This window comes from Hippocampus comes, unplaced genomic scaffold (genome assembly GCF_001891065.2).
Source record: "Hippocampus comes isolate QL1 unplaced genomic scaffold, H_comes_QL1_v1.1 scaffold37, whole genome shotgun sequence".
Classification (NCBI taxonomy): Eukaryota; Metazoa; Chordata; class Actinopteri; order Syngnathiformes; family Syngnathidae; genus Hippocampus; species Hippocampus comes.
The window spans coordinates 1,260,809-1,283,578 of record NW_017805535.1 but is presented as its reverse complement, the minus strand read 5'-3'; the positions used below and the strand labels follow the sequence as shown (position 1 = coordinate 1,283,578).

Sequence of the window (22,770 nt, the reverse complement as noted above, 5' to 3'; positions counted from 1 at the left end):
AATTTTTAAATTTGAGTTGCAAACTTTTCTGGTCATCAGCATCTATCCATCTGTTACCTGAAACACACGAGGGTTGCGGGTGTGCTGGAAACTATCCCAGCTGCCTTCGGGCAGTAGGCAGTGTACACCCTGAACTGGTTGCCAGCCAATCGCTGGGTCATGTGCATGTCCACCATGTTTGATTTGACAAGGCCCTTGTCAACTTATGCACGTCTACTTGACTGAACCTCATTAAGTGCACAAAGTTTGAGTCTCTGATTCACCAACTGATCTCTTCCGCGGCCATTACCGCTCCTCTTTGTTTGGATGCCATGCTCTAATATAGGATGTAAAAATTTCGCAATTCCAGGAAAACTCACTGCAACAAAGAGTCGCTTGCATGTCGCCGTTTTGGATCCAATGACAGAAAATAGCGGTGCGGATACATCTATTTCGTCGTATCGAGCGGGACTTACTTGATTTAGTGCTACTGCGGGCTTCCGTATCGTCTCCCCCTCCCTCCCTGTGCTCTGCGACTTCAAGTAACTGCGCCACCTGGCGTTTAAATGCCTGTATTACAAGTCCAAATGAAATTAATGCAATAATTTACATCGAACCATAATTATGTACTGTACCAACCTTCGGCGGGCCGGATGAAAAAGACCAACGGGCCGGATCCGGCCCGCGGGCCGTAGTTTGCCCATGTCTGTCCTAGCCCCTTCTGGAGCTAGGCCTGGAGGTGGTGCTCGTTGGCAAGCTCCCGAAAAACAATGTCGCTCTCCTTTTCCATGGGCTCACATCCTGGGTGAGGGACCAGAGTGGTCGGGTGCTTTGTGAAGTGGGCGGTGGACAAAGGCTGTAAGGAATCCCGTCAAGCTGAAGAAGAAATCCTATCAGGTCTTTCTGTCCTGTGGGAATCTGAACACAGCTGATGGGTAGCGGCTGGCCACGTAGAATGCAGCATCGGCAGTCATAGAGGCAAAAACTCAGGCATGGGAGTAGATTAGCCATGGAAAACGACTTCCGGACGACTTTGGGGAAATTCCGGTCCATCATTCGGCATCTCAGGAAGGGGAAGCAGTGCACCATTAGCAGTGTGTCTATTAGAGATGGAGGACTGCTGGCCTCGACTCGGGACGTCGTGAGTCACGGAGGGGATACTTCTAAGACCTTCTCAATCCCCCCCGACACACCTTCCTTTGAGGAAGCATAGTCTGGGGACTCTGAAGTGGGCTCTCCTATCTCTGGTTTTGAAGTTACCGAGGTGGTTAAAAAAACTCTTCGGTGGCAGATCCGCCCAGAGTTAGGAAAGACTCCAGATGGATTTTGGGGCTGTCCTGGTTGACATTCCTCTACAACATCACATGGACATTGGGGACAGTGCCCCTGGACCGGCAGACCTGGGTGGCGGTCCCTCTTTTCAAGAAGGGGGATCGGAGGGTGTGTTCCAATTACGGAGGAATCACACGCCTCAGCCTCCCTGGTAACGTCCATTCAGTGGTGCTGGAGAGGAGGGTCTATCGGGAGGTCGAATCTCAAATTCAGGAGGAGAAATGTGGCTTGGTCTCAGCCGTAGAACAGTGGAGCAGCTCTATCTACTATTTAATTAGCACTTCTCTAGGGCATTACTGAGCAAGATTTGTTGACTTGATTTATGACTTGCTTGAACCAAGTAATGATTTGACTGAATTGAAATGTGGTGGACTCGACTTGCTTGACTTTCTTTTCCTCCAGTAACTCGGGGACTTGCTGGAAATGTGAAGTTTATGACTTTACGAGGCTTGCTTGTGACTTGCACATATGTGACTTACTCCTACGTCAGCCCTTACGTACTTGATGGTGAGGATATTGAACTTTTTATTTCATAGATTTCTTGCCAGTACACATCTGCAGCCAACAGACGCCAGAAGACTGTTTCCTTGTTTCGATGAGCCGGAAATGAAAGCTGTGTTTGATGTGTCAATCATTCATCGAGAAAACATGATGGCACTTGGAAATGAAGCTGTGGCAGGTGAACAAATAATATTTAGAATCAAACCGTGTATTGAAACAAGGAAAAATGTATACATTTACACTATCTACTTAACACCGCCCTCACGTCTACTTGACTGAACCTCATTAAGTGCACAAAGTTTGAGTCTCTGATTCACCAACTGAACCACATTGGCATCAAAAACAGCTGATGTAGTTTTGAAGTGATGATTACAGTATACATGTTTACTCTTTATTTCAATATATATTGTAAGAGTAAAAGTGCTAAATAGGTCGTTGTAAACACTCATGCAAACGTAAATTTTAAAACAAACATGCATTATTCACGAAGTAGATATCATTTTATTTCATACTCTCCATTTGTTTAATTTTTAGAGCCCTTCCATGAGCTCTCACCTTACCGTGGTGGCGGTGTTTGTGTGTCCCAATGATACTAGAAGCTAAGTTGTCTGGGGCTTTGTGCCCCTGGCAGGGTCACCCATGGCAAACAGCTCCTCGGTGAGGGACCAGATAAACGATGGTTCATATGACCCTTAATGATTATTGATATAAATGGACCTCGTTTTCACTTGCCTGGATGCGAGTCATCCTAGCCCCTTCTGGAGCTAGGCCTGGAGGTGGTGCTCGTTGGCAAGCTCCCGAAAAACAATATCGCTCTCCTTTTCCATGGGCTGAGCGGCTGGCCACGTAGAATGCAGCATCGGCAGTCATAGAGGCAAAAACTCAGGCATGGGAGTAGATTAGCCATGGAAAACGACTTCCGGACGACTTTGGGGAAATTCCGGTCCATCATTCGGCATCTCAGGAAGGGGAAGCAGTGCACCATTAGCAGTGTGTCTATTAGAGATGGAGGACTGCTGGCCTCGACTCGGGACGTCGTGAGTCACGGAGGGGATACTTCTAAGACCTTCTCAATCCCCCCCGACACACCTTCCTTTGAGGAAGCATAGTCTGGGGACTCTGAAGTGGGCTCTCCTATCTCTGGTTTTGAAGTTACCGAGGTGGTTAAAAAAACTCTTCGGTGGCAGATCCGCCCAGAGTTAGGAAAGACTCCAGATGGATTTTGGGGCTGGCCTGGTTGACATTCCTCTACAACATCAAATGGACATTGGGGACAGTGCCCCTGGACCGGCAGACCTGGGTGGCGGTCCCTCTTTTCAAGAAGGGGGATCGGAGGGTGTGTTCCAATTACGGAGGAATCACACGCCTCAGCCTCCCTGGTAACGTCCATTCAGTGGTGCTGGAGAGGAGGGTCTATCGGGAGGTCGAATCTCAAATTCAGGAGGAGAAATGTGGCTTGGTCTCAGCCGTAGAACAGTGGAGCAGCTCTATCTACTATTTAATTAGCACTTCTCTAGGGCATTACTGAGCAAGATTTGTTGACTTGATTTATGACTTGCTTGAACCAAGTAATGATTTGACTGAATTGAAATGTGGTGGACTCGACTTGCTTGACTTTCTTTTCCTCCAGTAACTCGGGGACTTGCTGGAAATGTGAAGTTTATGACTTTACGAGGCTTGCTTGTGACTTGCACATATGTGACTTACTCCTACGTCAGCCCTTACGTACTTGATGGTGAGGATATTGAACTTTTTATTTCATAGATTTCTTGCCAGTACACATCTGCAGCCAACAGACGCCAGAAGACTGTTTCCTTGTTTCGATGAGCCGGAAATGAAAGCTGTGTTTGATGTGTCAATCATTCATCGAGAAAACATGATGGCACTTGGAAATGAAGCTGTGGCAGGTGAACAAATAATATTTAGAATCAAACCGTGTATTGAAACAAGGAAAAATGTATACATTTACACTATCTACTTAACACCGCCCTCACGCCCTTCTTTCAGACTCTGGTCTTATAGATAACTGGGAAGTCACGCACTTTCATCCCACACCAAAAATGTCCACATACTTGTTGGCATTCACCGTTTCAGAGTTCACACCCACCCCATCGGAGCACGACCGTGTGAAAATTCAAGTAAGTTTGCTCTGATATTAAGATGCATTGAGTTGTTTTGCTGTGTTTACTGGCAATGCCTTTTGCTTCCCTTTACACTACCATTTGTTTAGGTACTTATGAGGACAAAATTGTTGGTTCCCTTCCGTGAAAGAGATAATAACACAGGTGCGACCAGTGCAGAAGACTCGTTGTGCAGTTAAAAATCATTCTGTTAGACCACAAAAAAAAAGAGAAAAAAACGCAGTGCCTGCTTTTCTTTCATTAATTTTCAACAAATTAAGCTAACTCTAATGGGAGGGCACCAGCATTTTTGTCCATGTGTATAAATGTTTTAGTTGAGAATTAAAACCAAACTGAACCTTATGTATCCTGCCTTCTATGGTTTTCTCATGCAGATATTTGCTCGGCCAGAGGCTACTGATGCTGGACACACTCAATATGCAGCAAATGTTACTGGAAAGATTCTTATGTTCTACGAGAAACAATTTGAAATCAGTTACCTTCTGAAAAAGCTTGGTAAGAATTTATGTGAGGTCATGATCGAGAAAATTCAGTGTGTGGCTCCAATGTGATGATATGTCATGAAAGGTCTTCTAAACCTCAACTGAATTGTTTGCAGTTATGTATCATGACAAGTGTAATTAGTTTGAATCGTCTGTGCCATTATGAGCAAATGGTGTCCGCTTACCAACATCACCGAACTCTAGGAGCCCGATTTTCGTTCCGAGCACCAGTTTACTGGATTTTTCTTTGTTTTTGTACTTTGCTTGACTTTGAGTTGGTAGAATTGGGCGTAACACGAGTGTGCCGTGCATGGCATTGCGGCAATACAAATAGACTCACTGCGGTCCGTTCGTGACATTGGCAGGTGAACTGCAAGATTTCCCCTTGCAGCTGCTGTAGTCAGCTGTGCATGTGACATGTGCAATTGCCTTATTGTGTAACCACCCAACTAACCCACCCCCTCCCACCGCAATAGTGAGGTGTCATGGGGGTGTTATTAAAATATTTTTAAGATTTGAATGATTATAATCCGTTCAATGAATAGATTTCTACACTGAAATCCCATGATGTCCACCACACACACATCTGTGGTGCGGTCAATTTGTCCGCTTGTGCCTTCATCAAATCCACCAAAATCGCATTAGATGGCCAGCGCTGTGAGATCGACCTGCTTTTTGCGAGTCTAAAATCTACCCTATATTTTGTAACCAAATATGTCGATGCCCCGTAGCGTATCTACCAAAAATTTACAAACAAGCTGAACTAGACCGCACGAATATGATGATACACCCGATTTTACGTCCAGGGCTGACTACTTTTTGTTACCAAATTGTCAGATGAGTTGGGGATGAGGCAACTCTGTGCGCTGGCCCATCCAGAGATGTAAAACACAACCTCACTCACACACTATGCTAGACTTGCACCGGCACAAAAATAAAGTGACACCCATTTTTACGCCAAGCGCATTTGTGTCAGTCCACCGAAATAGGGCTCGAAGGGTTTCTAATATTTCCTCGATGTGGTGAGTTATGCTGACTTTGACTCTCTCACTGTTTATTGAACTTTAACATTACGTATATGTGTAACCTCGGTGACCGTTGTAACTCCGCTGTAAACATTTTTATCTGTCTAACCATCCAATGACAACCCCTGTCTTTGTTTTTCCATCATAAAACCATTATTGATAGAGAGGGAGCAATAAATGATGTTATCTAAACGTTATATGCTAAAAACTGTTTGTGGACAATCTGAGGCTTTGTTGCTAATTTTGTTGGGAGTGGAGAAGGCAGATTTGAAACATTGTTCATATGTCGCCAACTTCTGAACATCAGTATTGTTGTCCCTACATATATTGTCTGCGCCTTGAGAGCATTTCTGGAAGAAGAACCTCAGTCTTACTGTAATTGTGCTTCATCATTCCCCCAGATCAAATTGCACTGCCGGATTTATCTGCTGTAGCGATGGAAAACTGGGGATTAATCACATATGACGAAGGAGTCTTGCTGTATGAAGAGGGAGTGTCATCCCAGTTGCACAAGGAAACAATCTCTTATATCGTTGCACACGAACTGGCACACCAGGTTGGTAAAAAAAACAAACAAAAAAAGACAGCTGAATCCGTAAAACTTTCCTTCCCAACAAAAACTGTTTTCCACACCAGACCTGACAAAATCACGACGGTTCATTCTGGACTGCTGAATGCCTCATACCAGAAGGTTCTCGCATTGAATCTCAGCTTGGATCTTTCTATGATTTGGCTTGTTCTCAATTTGAGTGTGTGGCTGTGGGTCATTTGACAGTCCATGTTAGGGCCATTGAAGACTGGTTGTGTTTTTGTCAACAAATTTCCATTTTCTACTACCGTATGTTGTTCTGTTCGTTATGCGATTGACACTTTCGTAGCTCTGATGAAATACCACATGTATTACCTGGTCTGCTGGGTTCCAAGCGGATACTATATGAGTGACTTAAACACCGCTCGTCCCTGAGTTCGCCGTGGCATCCGTCAAAATATTTTGACAGATGTAATACATTTAGGAATCCCTGAAACACTGACCATAAAATCATGAATCAGACTCTGCTGCAGTATTATACAAGTTACACCAGTGGTCTGCGCACTTGCTCCCATCAGTCTGTTATGAAAATAAAACTAAATTCTCTGAATCTAAATGATTCAATGCTGTCGTATTCGAAATGGTGCCTTTTAAGATTCGGTCTCCTTTTGCTTACAGTGGTTTGGAAATCTTGTGACAATGAAATGGTGGAGTGAAATTTGGCTCAATGAAGGCTTTGCCACCTACATGTCAACTTTGGCACTGGACGAAGTTGAACCGACGTTTAAAGTGGTGAGTTCAGAATTATGTACATGTGGGTCATTTGACAGTCCATGTTAGGGCCATTGAAGACTGGTTGTGTTTTTGTCAACAAATTTCCATTTTCTACTACCGTATGTTGTTCTGTTCGTTATGCGATTGACACTTTCGTAGCTCTGATGAAATACCACATGTATTACCTGGTCTGCTGGTTTCCAGGCGGATACTATATGAGTGACTTAAACACCGCTCATCCCTGTGTTCGCCGTGGCATCCGTCAAAATATTTTGACAGATGTAATACATTTAGGAATCCCTGAAACACTGACCATAAAATCAAGAATCAAACTCTGCTGCAGTATTATACAAGTTGCACCAGTGGTCTGCGCACTTGCTCCCCTCGGTCTGCTATGAAAATAAAACTAAATTCTCTGAATCTAAATGATTCAATGCTGTCGTATTCGAAATGGTGCCTTTTAAGATTCGGTCTCCTTTTGCTTACAGTGGTTTGGAAATCTTGTGACAATGAAATGGTGGAGTGAAATTTGGCTCAATGAAGGCTTTGCCACCTACATGTCAACTTTGGCACTGGACGAAGTTGAACCGACGTTTAAAGTGGTGAGTTCAGAATTATGTACAGGATGTCTGCAGTGTATAATTTGCCAATTATTTAAAGGTAGCGATGGATTTGGGCAAGCGATATTTGAGAAGTGGCAGTTTTGTTTTTTTTTTTTGGTCTTCATCTCTGTCAAGCACTTTGCCTTGCATTTCTGATGTATGAAAAGTGCTGTATTTTCTCCCAGAGAGATATGTACATCATGCATGAACTCCATGGAGCACTTGAGCAGGACGCATTGGCTTCTTCACATCCTCTTAGCGTCCCACAAGAAAATATCCAGTCCACTTCACAGATCATCGAGATGTTTGATGTTATATCCTACTACAAGGTATACCAAAATGCATATAAAACTACAGACAGATGTCATCATCCAATACTTATATTCTTGTTTGCAGTTCAGATAAGAGGCCGCGTACCTTGTATATTAGCATTCAGATAACTTGTTTCTTCTTGCGGTAGGGAGCACTTGTGCTCAGAATGCTGGCCGACGCTGTGGAGCAAAGAGTTTTCGACAAAGGGCTTAAAGTAAGTGTTGAGATACCGTTGTTCGAATCAGCCGAAACAGTAACCTAAGTATCGTACGTCTGTAGCAAGACACATTTTGCTGTTGGGAATAAATTCTACGCTCAGTATGAAAAAAAAAGACCAGTTGGGACTCAGGAACACTTTTTTTTGGTATTATTCGGGAGGGGGTGGGGGGTTGTCACTGGTTGTCTAATCAATTCTAATTTCTAGACATCATTGCACAAATTAAAATAATTCATTCCAGAGATGAAAGATGGCCCTCATAAAAACCTTTATGAACTGTGTAGCCTTTGTGAGTAACATTTAAAATTCTTGACTTGCATGTACATGTGTAAGTTAACCACTCTTAAGGGAAAAAAAATAGATTGTTAAAACAATGTTTCCCAACAAACTTCCTGTTTTGTCATAAATGAGCATTTCCCTGGAGTTCAAACACTGCAGCCTTTTTTGATCATAATCAACAGCATTGGACTGATCAAGCAGTACATGACGAATGCATCAAACGTATTTTGCCAGTCGTGAAATATTAATTGAAGAACATCCAAATTAAAGAAAAATAATATATTACCAATGTATTAAAATTGTATGTAAAAGAGAATATATTACTAATGTATCAAATTCATTACGAAGTACCTGGTTTTATCAAGACAACATTACACAGATAATAACGAGAGTATTTGATGAATGAATGTGAATCAGGTGACACTTCATACAATATTTCAGTCCCCATGTGTTACAAACATCGTAGAAATTGCAGCACAAGGGGTTACGGAAAAAAATATATATTGTTAAAACAATGTTTCCCAACAAACGTCCTGTTTTGTCATAAATGAGCATTTCCCTGGAGTTCAAACAGCCTTTTTTGATCATAATAATCATCATAATCAACAGCATTGGACTGATCAAGCAGTGCATGACAAATGCATCAAACGTATTTTGCCAGTAGGGAAATATTAATTGAAGAACATCCAAATTAAAGAAAAATAATATATTACCAATGTATTAAAATTGTATGTAAAAGAGAATATATTACTAATGTATCAAATTCATTACGAAGTACCTGGTTTTATCAAGACAACATTACACAGATAATAACGAGAGTATTTGATGAATGAATGTGAATCAGGTTGTTAGGGTTTGGATGTGACCCCAATAGCACGACAACAGGCAGGTATCGTTGAAGCCAACACTTGGCGTAGTTTATTTGAAGAGTCTTCGCAAAGTCACTCAGGGGGAAGCACGAGGAGTCCACAAGGGAATGTCCACACAAGGAACAAGAAGCTGTAGGAGATGGCAACAGAGTCCACTGGCGTGGTGACGGCACGAACTTGCACTGAGGAATGGTCTGTGAGTCAATATGTACCAGTCCAAACGAGCAGATAGGCAACAGGTGGGTGATGAGCTGACGAGTCTCAGGTGTGAGGTGCAGAGCACCCTGGCTGAGGAGGCTGCCTGGCTGGTCCCTCCCTAACACAGGTGACACTTCATACAATATTTCAGTGTAAGTTTAGGACAATACCAATATAGTCATAGAGGGAATTCGAAAGATTTTATAGTATTCTGAAGTATTATTGAAATTCAAATGTGTATTTCGTCTGGACATTGTTCCACTTTTTTTTTTTTTTTTTTTGAATGAGCGTCACGGAACGTAGGATACAGATTTTCAATCTGAGGCCAAAACATTCACAATGTTCCCCAAAAAAATAACGTTTGGTGTGTGTGGCGCCTGTGGAGCGTAACAGAGCTTTTGATACGCACATGACAAGGCTCGGTGCAGGAACAATTACACTGTTTTGTACTGCGCACAGTCCGCCCACCAGGTCCAGTGAATCAGAGCAGGATGAGTGAACCCTTTGACCGCCAGGCAATCACTTTATATCCCAACATCTGTTTTGCGTTTTTATCTTTGTTTAGAACACAAGCCGACATGCAAAATATTTCGATGAAATCCATCCCTTCTGAGGGTCCTTTTTTCTTCCTCCTTGCAATTTTTTTTCGCTCCCCTATGAGACTTTGGCGTTGTATTATTTTAAATGCTTCTGTCAAGTCAATTTCACAGACCAAGGAAACAACGTTTTTACAGACCTACTCGAAGAGGCTTTGAGGCTCAAAACTGTCCAAAGAGAAAAGGTGTAACAAATTTCAGTTTAGCGTTTGTGATGTTATGAAATGAAATACTGTATCGGTATGTGTAACTTCTATGGACCCAGGTTCATGAAAGAGTATCTTGTATAGCCACCCATCCATTTTCTAATCCGCTCATCCTCACAAGGGTCGCGGGTGTGCTAGAGCCTATCCCAGCCGTCTTCGGGCAATAGGTGGGGGACACCCTGAACCAGTTGCCAGTCAATCGCAGGGCACACAGAGACGAACAACCATCCGCGCTGACACTCACACCTAGGGACAATTTGGAGTGTTCAGTCAGCCTGCCATGCATGTTTTTGGAATGTGGGAGGAAACTGGACCGTGCCACCCGTGTACTGTCTATTCTTTGCTTATTCTTGAAAATATTTACGAACTTACAGTCGGTCCATGCCCTGTCTTAAAAAAAAACCCAAATGAGCACCCAATGTTGCCGCAAGGCTTTTTTTTTAACTCCCAAAGGTTGAGCCGCATCAGTCCTGTTTGCCAGTCTTGCACTGGCTCTCGGTTAAGTTTAGAATTTACAGGCTCCTCAATGGAGTTGGAATGTTGTGTAAAACATCATTAAAAAAAGAATACATTGTACATTGACACATGATATTTTATGCCTTGTTACAACTTCATTGAAACTGAGTTTTGTGCTGATTATATTATCATAATATTCTCGCACATAAATGGCCCTGCCTTCGGATATGTGACCCCAGGAGGTCAGTTTCTCTGCCATCTGTATCAATGATACTCCATTATCTCCATAACTGGGCGGGAACCGATAGCCAAAGGATTCAGTGCCCTGTGATTGACTGGCAACGAGCCTACTTTTGCCCAATGTCAACCATGATAGGCTCGGGCTCTCCGGGACCCTGATATGGATCCAGTAGTACTGGTATAGAAAATGGAAGGGTGGCATTCATCGCTGTGATAAGAATCAGAATCAGAATCAGATTTGGTGGCCAAGTATGCAAGAAACACTTCAGGAATTTACTTCCCAGTTCGAAGCCGGAACATAAACAAGACAGCAATAACCTCTGTCCATGAGCCACTCCTGTTTTCTACTCTGATTCTCTTCTTTAAAATAATTCTGTCTACTCTATGTTGATCCAATCTTGTTTTTCTCAACAGATGTTTTGCAGTGTTATATTTATTACGAGCAGCAATTTAAACTTGGACATAATGGGAAGCATCTTATTCTCGAGAATTACTAGATAGAAAAGATTGTCGGGTTACAAAAAAAAAAAATCTTCAGAAGTGGGCAGGTTTGATGAGATCAAGCCTGGTGTAACATTGCAAAATATCTGGAACCAATTATTTTTCTCCCAAGTCGTCTGGACAGCAGTGGCCCATGTGGAGATATGAAATCCTGACTTTATAAATATGTAACGATGTGCAACTCGTCCAGCCGCAGAGCAGACAGGCTTTTTTTGATATGCAACAAACAGTTGTTGTTGTTGGGGTTTTTTTTGTCGAGTAACAAACAATGATGCAACGAAAACAAGCAAACAAACATAAAGCAAAAAAAAAAAAAAAAGTGCTACTGATGACAAAATAAAAGGTCAAAAACACAGATGAATTAAGAGATTGGAAAACAGAAAACGGTGGTGTTGATAATGGAGCACCCTCAACCAAAAGAGAAAACAAGGGAAACTGTCGCTTCATGGCGAAGGGAAAAGAGAGATGGAGGGTTGGCAGCAAGATCTCAAAACTTATCAGATCGAACAAACTCAGGATCCAGTGAAGCAATACCATGTACTGGAAAGTGTCACCATTGTGAGTCGGTCGGAGGCACGAGGCCATGCGGGTCGTCGGCTGAGATCGCGGGATGATGTGTCGTTTTGTCACAACATCTCGGAAAACATTCTGTTCAGCCCGCCCGAGGTAGCTGCTTTCCCATTTTGTCATTCAGGCGGATCCATAAACTTGGTCTTTTAAATGGACGGAAAGTCAGTGTTCACATTTTTTTAGATTGAACCAAGTCTGAAAGCAGTTCCAAGCCCACGTTGTTAGCTTTATTTCAGCTCTTCTTTAATTGGTTGAGGTCAGCTGATGTCACCCGATCACAACTGGACGTTTGACATCTCTCTTCGTTCCTTGCCTTCATCCTCATCTGATGAGGAAATGTGTCCAAATGAGAGGAAAGCGAAACTAACCTCTGAGTGGATCATGACAAAAAAAAATCTTCTGCTGCTTCTGTCTACTGGCAAATATTTTATCTTTTCAATCTTCTAATAGTACACGTAAAAAAATAAAAACACCCCAAATATGAGGAAACCTAACCCTTTCCTCTCCCTTTTTCATCTTCCCAGATGTACCTCAGTGCCTTTAGACATGGAAACACTGACCAAGATGACCTTTGGGGTTATATACGAAAGGTAAGTTCACAAAAATCAAACACCCTCCCCCCCCGAAACAAATCTTTGGAAGCCTATATAAAAGGAAAGCATCTTTTACACCGTTTTGTTCTGTGCGTTCAGGCTGTTGTTGATGACGGGGGTCACACTGATGTTGCCGAGACGATGCACACATGGACCAATCAAAATGGATATCCCGTCATTACCATCAACACGACCACTGGTGAAATTGACCAGAAGCAATTCCTCTTCAACAGTTCTTTGGACTCGAGGTATGTGATGTTTTACATTCCGAGCAAAACAGATTTAGTTCGAGTTACCTCTTATGTTAGCTCTTGTAAACAGCCAACAAGAGCAGACGCCACCAGCAGTGAGCAAACCCAACAGTAGTTAATCAACCAAAAGTACGCATGAGTACAAAACAAAAATAATCAGCAAAAATAGAAAACTATGCTACATTCTTTGTTCTTGTCATTAAAAATAGAGGAAAAATGTACACGCTTTTCATTCGACTTTGTCAAAATGCATTTTGACCAGGAAGAAAAAAGGAAATAATAAATTCGGCGTTCCATCCAATGCAGAGTAGATGCACTGTTTATGTAAATGATGAAGAAGTATAGCCTCAAAACAATTCTAGTTTCAGTTCCAACCAGACCTCTGAAGGTAACTCCGACTCGAAAACGGGCTTGATTTCCCTTCATTCGATCGCAGCTCAAGATTATGCGGTCCACGTTAGCAGTAAATGACAGCGACATTATATTTTACTTATGTGAGCGAGCGCATCTGACGTCAGATGTTACCCCTAAATTGACCGGCCACAATATTAGGCACACCTATACAGTGAGGCAGCATCATCATTCGGCTTCTGCAAAGCTTGTTGGTGACTTGATCAAACGAATCAGGTGTGTTGGAGGAGGGAAACATCTAGAACATGCCGGAATTGCACGCTGATTAACTGTCTGTTGTTTTGACCGTTCAGTTTTTTGTGGCATATTCCAATCCGAGTGTTGTCAAATACATCGGGAACTTCTCTCGTCTGGTTGAAGACCAGAAGCGCAGGTAAGAAAATAGCATTTTTCCTTCCTTCCCGCTCTCTCTGTCAATCTATACACACAAACAACATTAACCAATGTTTCCTTTGGAGCAGTTAAAGATCCGTTCATTTCTAAGCATGGAGAGTGGATCCTTGCAAATGTCAACTGTACTGGATACTATCGGGTCAATTACAACCCAGATAATTGGATAAACCTCCTCAGTCAGCTGGAATCAAACCGCAATGTGAGTATTAAGCCATACTGGCTAATAATAGAACTGGTGTGCATATTTTATAATTTGATTTGAAAATGATGACTTAGATTGAGGATATGGGAGAGCAGGCCCACTGTCGGTTTGTCGTAAGATGTTTGTGTAAAAGCAAAATTATGACTGGATGGACTGTTGGTTGGAACACTCTTGAGCAAGGCGCCAGACCAAAATAGTTGGAGCTTGTGTTGCGGGGTCACCACCGCTCGCAGGTTCAATGTCTATTCCTTATGCCCCCTTTTTCCCCCCATTGAACTGACAATGGTTGCAAAACTTTTTACGCAGCTATCACAAGTTTTGTGTTCCTGAATGGATTGGTTAATTTATTCAATCATCTGTAAGAAAAAGGAAACAGAACAATGAATAGTTTTCAGGGAAATGAAACAAGCCAATCGAAAAGGTGCAGAATGAAGTTTCAGCTGATTAAACTTATGCCCCCCCTTTTTTTCCCATGAGATGAACATGTCTTGTAAAGAATGAAGTTTCAGCTGATTAAACTTATGCCCCCCCCTTTTTTTCCCATGAGTTGAACATGTCTTGTAAATTACATATTGTGCACATTTGTTTTGAACACGTCTCATCTTTTTTTTTTTTTGCTGTCCAGCGCATTCCAGTGATGAATCGAGGGCAGCTCATTGATGATGCATTTCATTTGGCAAGGTATTACTGCTGTTGTATCCTTAAATCTTTGAAGATGAGCATTGATGGAATTGGACCCCCACAGATTAATTTTCTGTGGATCAACACAATCGAATATGGTCTTGATCAGTGACTTTGCTCAACTTTTCTTTTAGGGCCAAAATACTTGATGTGACTCTGGCTCTAAATACAACGTGGTTCCTTCGCGATGAGAAAGAGTACATCCCCTGGGAGTCGACAGTTCGGAATCTTGAGTACTTCGTCCTCATGTTTGACCGCTCGGAGGTGTATGGACCGATGCAGGCACGTTCCATTCTGTTCCATGACCAGCAGTATCATTACTTACAAATCATACTGTACATGACCCTACTATTTGTGACTCCATAACACGGTTTTTCCTTCAGCTCTATCTTCGGGCTCAAGTTAAAAACTTGTACAGTTACTTCAGAAACCTCACAGACAACTCGGAAATTCCAGTGGACCATTCATTACAGTAAGGAACACATGTTTTCCCTACACTAAAGTTCTGTTTGTATTTTTATGAATTTGATGTACTGTGTCACAAGCATATTATACAATATATACATCTTAACCCTTTCAGGAACAGTGGACAGCTTATCATGTTATCTGGTTACAGGGTGCATTTAGGGTTAAGATTCCCTCGAGGATTTAAAGTTTTTTTAAATACATAAATACACGTCAAAAAATACATCAATGTGATCAATATATTGATCACCAATAAACAACTTTATTGGTGATCAATATATTGTCATTAAAATAAAAGATAATTAAATCATTTCTTTTTTTCTGTAGTAGCTCATGTTATTGTTGTTTAGCCGATCCCGGGTGAAAGGTGTGCTACATACTGGTCGCTTGACAATCGCAGGGCACATAGAGACAAACAACTCAATCGCATGCCGAGTCTACAATTCGCCTACGAAACAAGGAAACCGGTGGAAGCAGGAGGAAATCGGAGGACTGGGAAAAAAAAAACAATCAAGCACAACATGTAGGCTGAGTGAAATTGAACATCAGAATCAATGTTGAGTACGGCTGTCATTAATATTAAAAGTAGTGGTGGCGTAAAGGGGTTACGAGGTGAGGCACGGGGTGAATCTTTAAGTGTGTGTGTGGGGGTGGGGGGGCAAGTGCAGGTAAAGACATGCGAAGACTATACAAGCATTTTTACTCGGAGGACTCACTTCATCGCCGACATTTGATCCACTCTTCATTTAGTTAAGCAGAACCGTGCTTCTGCCACTCATAGTGGACACCAAACGCAACTGCCTCGTACCCCCAACACGTCTGCAACTTTTCTGAGCAATCAATGATGTGCTGATTATCAGTGCTATCACTGGTCGATAAATTGTCCCCTTTAATATTTTGTTCCAAGGCAACACAGTATGACGAATGGTGAGCATGTCTGCCTCACAGTGGGAGCACTGCTGTGTGCCGTTAGCATGTGCTACATAGACTTTTCCACAGTCCAAAAAAATATCCAGGACAGCAGTTTGACACGTGTGCTTTTCCAGGCTTTCACCATGGCCTCTTTTACTTTTTGGATTGTTTTGGCGGTTACTAATTTTAGTCTCCTCTTTAGTCGATAAAATTCAGGATTCAGATGGTTGAAGTCTGGAGATGGACTTTCCCATTGTCAAACCTCCCACTTCTTTCCCGCATGAACTCCTTTATGATTTGGGTCATTAGCTCGCTGCATGATGAAGCATCTTCTAATCAGTTTGTTGGATTTTTTTTTTTTTTTTTTTGGCAGACAAAATGTTTTTGTACACTTTTGAGTTCATTTTGCTCATGACATCATGTCTTACATCTGTGAAAATTTTTGAGCCCATCCCAGAAGAAAACATGCAAGCCCAGGTTGGCGACATTATTGCTGCTGAGTTTCTCAGATGCTTGGGATATTTTACTGATCCTTCCTTTACGGAAGTTTTTGCCTTTCCATCAATATGATCAAGGTTCATTATCAATAAAGGTAGGTAAATAGTTGGCTTAGGGTTAGGTCGGTAGGTAGGCATTCAGTGCTTTTTATTGTTTGAAAAATTATTGCAATAGGACAACACTGGACAACAAAACATATGCGGGCTTTGCTTTGCCAATCAATATAACAAAGCAAGTTGACTGATTATTTTACAAAAGAAATAACAGTGGGTTTCATTTCAAGGCACAACCAGATCACAGCCATTGACGTGGCTTGTTCCAATGGACTCCAAGAATGCATCCAAAGGGCTACGTGGATGTTTGACGACTGGATGAATGGCAATGATACCAACGCCAACAGGTAAAGACACACCTGGCAATGTAAAATGTGTTACAGATTCAACCTATTTCTTCTTCCTGATTGATTTAAATAATCTAACAGTGTGGTGGTCTTAAATATGTAAATTGTTATTATTGTGTGGCTTTCGTCCCCAGCAATGGTGTAGCAAAGGCAAGTATAAGTTTTAGACCAGTGACTAACTCAAAAAGTTTTTGAGGTCACCTTATCGGAGGCAAAGCAAGACCTAAGAATGTATTCCCTCATCTCCGAAATATCCCAGATAGAAAATGAAATCTTAGGATAAAATACTTTACGACAAACATTGTTAAATTGATGAATAGTGTTACACATCCTAAACCTACAATAGCACAAAACTGCAGCTTGAACATGTGGGTGTAATGGCACATAAAGTCATGTAAATGAATAACACATAAAACACTTTGGTAGCTTGGAAACTTCATATTCATGTAGTCAGAATTTTGCTTTTCGTATTAGAAAAGCCTGGATGTGAATAGAAAACATATAGCGACCTCTGAACACCACTATGCAGAATGCCCTGATTGACTTCTTTGCTGCTGAGCCAGGGAGTGTAATTGTTGGGTTTTTGCTGGTAATCGCATGCTAAGACTACATCAGGAATAGAAAGACTCAGCAGGCAGGCATGGTTGTCTTTCTTGCAAGAGAGAGTGCGCTAAAACATGTCTTCGTTCACAATTTTGGAGCAGCTCTCCAGCTGGCTTTGCCATTTAAACAGTTACAGGTTCTGTGGCAACTCTGAAGAGAGCGCATTTGCCTCCTTGCATTTATTGAAAGGACGCCCCTGGTACACGATCTTCGAATGGATGTGGGGGAGTGTTCACATATTTCAGAACAGCAATGAGTCCTCCAAATGGGGCATTGAATCAGAATACACAATGCGTTCCTGAGGTGGTCAAACGGGTCATGCTGCGGGTCCGTCATTGCTTGACGTTAACGTCCCACAGTCCGTCGTCCTTGAGTTGATGTTATCTTCACAAACAGCAGTTAACTTTTATCAAAAGCCGTTAACCTCAACAAAAGGATGTTAACTGAAAAGCCGAGAGTGGGACCCTTTTGGTCTCTCCTCGACGGTCAAACCCCCCATCCTATTGTAAATGAGATTTCTGCAGAGTCACACTCTTGAACAAACCCCTTGTAACTACAATAGGAGTAAATATGGGATAAACATGAGCATTTATTCTAACAGTAATTAAAGGGGGCGTCAACCCCAAGATTTTCCTGACAAGAATATGTTCTATGTGCCTCCATGAGTCCAAACACGGCATTCTGATTAGTAATCTGTTTTTGGAATATAAATTAAAGCAGCAAAATCCACAGTTGCTCAGGGCTCAGGTGGCAACTCATCATGACTCAGCTTCAGAAAACAGGTGAGCCGTGATTGGTCATTACCTGAGCGCCGAGCAACTGTGATGTCATTTCACCTTGACAGAAAGTGGCAAAATGGCCACTGCCTGAAATGGATAAAAACCGGTGGATTTTGCTCATGTTCCAAAAATGTAAAATGAATCAGAATGCCACGGTTGGACTAGTGGGGCTACATAGAACATAATATCGCAAAGAACATTTTCGAGTCGACTTCCACTTTAATTTTTATTGAATTTGTGCTGTGTGAAGTGAAGGCAAAGTTACGTCCCTAACAGCATGCAATGTCCCTTCACGTCATAGAACCATAGTTAAATATGTAATTGTCGTTTTATTAGAGGGATGATCAAAGCCCAAGTTCAACGCCGTTACTTTGTCTTCTGCGTGTGCTATTGCCAAGCCATAAGCCGCAGTTAGTCACATGTTTATCTTTCAGCTTTAATCATCGTTGCCATAGGAACTGTGTAATAAAATGCGTCATATTAGAGTATAATTTTGCGCTGTACGGAAAGTGTAAAGCACACATTTACAGAAATTTCATGAATTAAAATCTCACAAGTCAACTGTGACCGCTGATTAGCGGTTGACCTCAGACTTTGGATGTGTATTTCCTGAAATATGTTTTGTGGGGATCCAGTTGGGGAAAAAAAGAAAATAACGATTTCACTGCATTGCATTTGCAGAATGTCCGTAGGAAGAAATAAGAAAACAATGTCTCCCAGCAATTGCCATCATGTTTTGTGTGTTTCTGTGCGACTCAGCATTCACCCCAACTTACGGTCAGTCATCTACTGCCAAGCTGTGGCCGCCGGAGGGAAAAAAGAGTGGGAGTTTGCTTGGAATAAGTTCCAGACCTCTAGTAAAACCTCAGAGAAAGACCAGCTTCGAAAAGCACTGTCATGCACCAAGAAGATCTGGCTTCTAAGCAGGTGACCTGAACAATGACTTTCAAACCTGATGATGTTTCATACTTCGTATTAAATCTGATAAAAGGTTGAATAACAAGATCTGATTTTATGACGGCCACAGATAAGCCTAGAAGTCCAGAAGACTTGCTAAAGAATGTCTTGGTTATCTTGCAGATACTTGGATTACACTTTGGACCCTGAGAAGATACGTCTGATGGATGTTACTTCGACTATTAACTACATTGCCACAAATGTGGCGGGGCATGGATTGGCTTGGAATTTTATTCGTGCACACTGGGACTACGTTAGTCAGGGGTTAGTTCTTCTTCTTCACTTTTCAACACTGTACATCTGTGCTGCCATGACGTATGTCAGAATGTGTATCTATCTATCTATATATCTATAGAGAGAGAGAGAGAGAGAGAGAGAGAGAGATCCATCCATCCATCCATTTTCTGATCCGCTTATCCTAATGAGGGTCGCGGGGCATGCTGGAGCCTATCCCAGCTGTCTTCAGGCAGTAGGCGGGGGACACCCTGAACCTGTCGCCAGCCAATTGCAGGGCACACATAGACGAACAACCATCCACGCTCACAATCACACCTAGGGACAATTTAGAGTGTTCCATGAACCTGCCATGCATGTTTTTGGAATGTGGGAGGAAACCAGAATACCTGGAGAAAACCCACACAGGCACGGGTACAACATGCAAACTCCACACAGGAAGGCCGGAGCCAGAATTGAATCCTGCACCTCTGCACTGTGAGGCTGACGTGCTAAACATCACATTTGTTGAGCTACAAGCCACCGTCTAAAAAAAAACAATTAATAATCTTCCTCATGGCAGTGTTGTGATTTTTAGTTTGGAATGCATTGCGACCCATTTCCTAAACCGGTATCAAAACGAAAGTAGAATGCAGAAAATCTGGAGGCACATTTGTTCATTCAAGGGAAGAAACTGTTCTGTTTACACGGCAATAGCGTTTTAGAAACAAGAAAAACAGGCCTAAAGGAGGCTCAAGTAAAACAAAAAAAAATCATAATAATAGGTCATGGCTTGTGTTTATTGATTCATACATGGAATCTGTTCATCTCTTTGTATGAAACCACAGATGTGAAAAAGTTTCATCTTGCCTGCTTGCCAATTGCCCGTTTACTGTACATCGGCCACTGAAGAGAGCAGTTGTTTGAATCAACGGCTGCCATAAAGCTTGTGATCCACAGTGGCTTGTTTAATTTAGCTGCCATCAAGTACAAAGGTCATTAATTGGAATCAGTGCTTATCTTTATTTCTTTCTCACAAAAGCCACAAGGAAGTGGCGCTTATTCATTTCAATTCAAACGTGTCATGTGATCCTTACAACATTATCAGGAAGTTTATTCAAGCTTTTTTTAATCTTCAGATCAAATTGTTTCAACATTACAATTGTGTTGTTCAAATGTAATTCAATATATCTTGTTTTTTGCCTGTCACCAGCGATGGAGCCAAACTGATCGAGGGTGTGACCAGGAGGTTCTCGACTCAATTCGAACTGGAGGAGGTAATTTATCCTTAGCAGTGATGTCATTCCAAACATATCATCACACACAGATCATAAAATGAGTCACTAAACTCAAGTTGATTTTTTTTTTTAAATATAATTTTAAAAAATGCACCTCTGAACCTCTGCAGTTGAAGGATTTTGCCACAAAGTCTGACCTTGGTGCTGCTTCGGGAGCTGTGGACCAGGCTATTGAGCAGGTTAAAGTCAACATCCAGTGGGTCAGCGAGAACAAGGACACCGTGCTCGAGTGGTTTCTTAGCAGAACTGATGATGACATTTAGCATTTGATCGTGACGTCCATTAGATGGTGAAGGCAGCTTTGAAAGGCCTTCCTCTGCTACCTAATCCAGAATCAAAACTTACTCCGAAGACAAGTCCAACAAAATCGACCTAAAAAAACGGAGTGATGCACTTTTCTAAAACCCAATTCATGAGATAAGGAACAGAATGTAAGCAAAATGCAGGTTACAGTACAAAATTAAACATACTTTTTTTTCTGCTAAAAACAGTCGGCAATACTTGTTATTTATTTATAAAACATTGTTCCAATGCAAGTGGAAGAGATGAATTCTGCCAATGTCCATGTCCAACTTCTACATATATCGGAGGTAAAGAACAGAATCTTGTAAAATACAGGTAATAACATATTTTGGATAATCGAGGTGTTTGTTGTAATCATATGACCAAATAATTTGTATACTAGGCTGAAATTGAGCCTTCTGTACATTGGTGTAGCATCAGAACTCATTGGAATCTTATGGTCAGTGGGATCAACTACTGTATACAGTTTTGACAAGAACCGATTCATTTTGTGTTTGTTTTTTTATTATTAACACTAACAAATTCAGTATACTTATTTATTTGTCATTCCAAATAGCACCTGTGGACCAAAAACATTTCTGAATTCACAACAGTGAGTTCAGAAATACAAAGAAACGATGGCAGTTGATGGTATTTGTTTATTGTTTACATTATTATATTATTTTATTAGGGGAAAAAAAAAGCTAAAGATGGTATTTTGTGTCTTAAAGTGCAAGAATGGGAATCGTTTATATATAAAGTGTGTTTGCAATTTGTATGTTTGTAGTCATATATGACGAGAAAAGTAGGGACTACTCACCGACAAGTGATGTATACTAACGAATTGTACAAAAATAAAATGAAAAGATGAGTACAGAATGTCCATTTATTTTACACCCTTCCTTTTACAGCAATAAATACACTAAACTGACAAAGGTGCATTCATGTTTTTATCTGAAAAGGAGTTCATGTATAGCAAACTCAATCTGCACTCCACCCCAATTTTCAATGTATGTATTGAACGCAGCTTCATGCATTTTATAGATTTAATAGTGTCAGATAATGTCATTCGAGATTCTAAAATTGAGTAGCGTTACATTTGTAGGGAATTTCGGGACTTTAATGTTTCACAGCTGACTGAGATACATCTGGCATGGAAATAATTACCGTAGCTCTCAATGTTCCACCATGGCTTCTAATCACCATTGCATTATTGCTGTTATTAATTTCTGTTATGCAGTCAGGCACAACGCCAAGATCTTTTCTCTCCCGGGGCTACATGTATGCTTGACCGATATGTGGGGAGGTGCTGAGGAAAAGAAACCATTTTCATGACTTATTTGAGATGTGTATTCAGTATGAGGTATGAATTTTCCCAAAGGTACCATCCAAAGGCGGTAATTGATTATGTCTTTGTATCTCCCTCCGTGCACACTGTTCATTGTGTCAGAAATGCTCAAATTGTGAGCCTGCACCTTGCTGTTTTCCACTGTTCTTATCAGGGAATACTTGTTGAACACCATTCTGAACCCTTCGCATTTACAAGCTGCAGCTGTGCTCATTCAGGAGTTGGACCGTGCTCATTTTTCCAACTGCCCTCCTCTTCTTTGCCCCCCTTTGGGGGACTGCAGGAAGATTTTTGGGGGTGAGTGGGAGGGGGGGGGCCCATTGCTGTTGCAATGAGTTTCAAATCATGTTCAACCTATATTTAATTGAATGCACTACAACAGGGTCACCAACGCGGTGACCGCGGCCACCAGTTAGGTCCCTAGGCCCTCATAAATAGCCCACAGCCCTGTTCTACAAAAACATAAAATAAAAATCCCCCTAGTGATAGAACATTGTGATTTTATAGTAATACTGATGAAAAAAATCATGTGGAAAATGTAAACATTTGCAGAGATTGAGAAATAGTGTATGTGGACATCTGTTTCCTACCTTGTCAAATCATTTTACATGATTGGTGTTTTCATGTAGGTCAATTGTTAATAACATAAAGGTTATTTGAGTACATTTAAGAAAT

At 41.6% G+C, this 22,770-nt stretch overlaps 1 protein-coding gene across 1 annotated transcript in view; it reads left to right on the top strand.

Annotated features, from left to right (window-relative positions):
* The window catches only part of anpeplb (alanyl (membrane) aminopeptidase-like b), a 25,357-nt gene extending 3,750 nt beyond the window's left edge, over positions 1-21,607 (top strand). Inside the window, exons 2-20 of the mRNA XM_019878241.1 lie at positions 1,848-1,990; positions 3,820-3,950; positions 4,328-4,448; positions 5,862-6,016; positions 6,668-6,781; positions 7,551-7,694; positions 7,826-7,891; positions 12,334-12,399; positions 12,502-12,650; positions 13,358-13,437; positions 13,526-13,656; positions 14,285-14,340; positions 14,475-14,622; positions 14,724-14,812; positions 16,499-16,615; positions 18,757-18,924; positions 19,078-19,218; positions 20,381-20,444; positions 20,576-21,607. Of these exons, the coding sequence (XP_019733800.1) occupies positions 1,848-1,990; positions 3,820-3,950; positions 4,328-4,448; positions 5,862-6,016; positions 6,668-6,781; positions 7,551-7,694; positions 7,826-7,891; positions 12,334-12,399; positions 12,502-12,650; positions 13,358-13,437; positions 13,526-13,656; positions 14,285-14,340; positions 14,475-14,622; positions 14,724-14,812; positions 16,499-16,615; positions 18,757-18,924; positions 19,078-19,218; positions 20,381-20,444; positions 20,576-20,728 (2,236 nt within the window). The 3' untranslated portion in view covers positions 20,729-21,607. The remainder of the gene's footprint in view (positions 1-1,847; positions 1,991-3,819; positions 3,951-4,327; positions 4,449-5,861; positions 6,017-6,667; positions 6,782-7,550; positions 7,695-7,825; positions 7,892-12,333; positions 12,400-12,501; positions 12,651-13,357; positions 13,438-13,525; positions 13,657-14,284; positions 14,341-14,474; positions 14,623-14,723; positions 14,813-16,498; positions 16,616-18,756; positions 18,925-19,077; positions 19,219-20,380; positions 20,445-20,575) is intronic.
* The last annotated feature ends 1,163 nt before the right edge of the window (positions 21,608-22,770 follow it).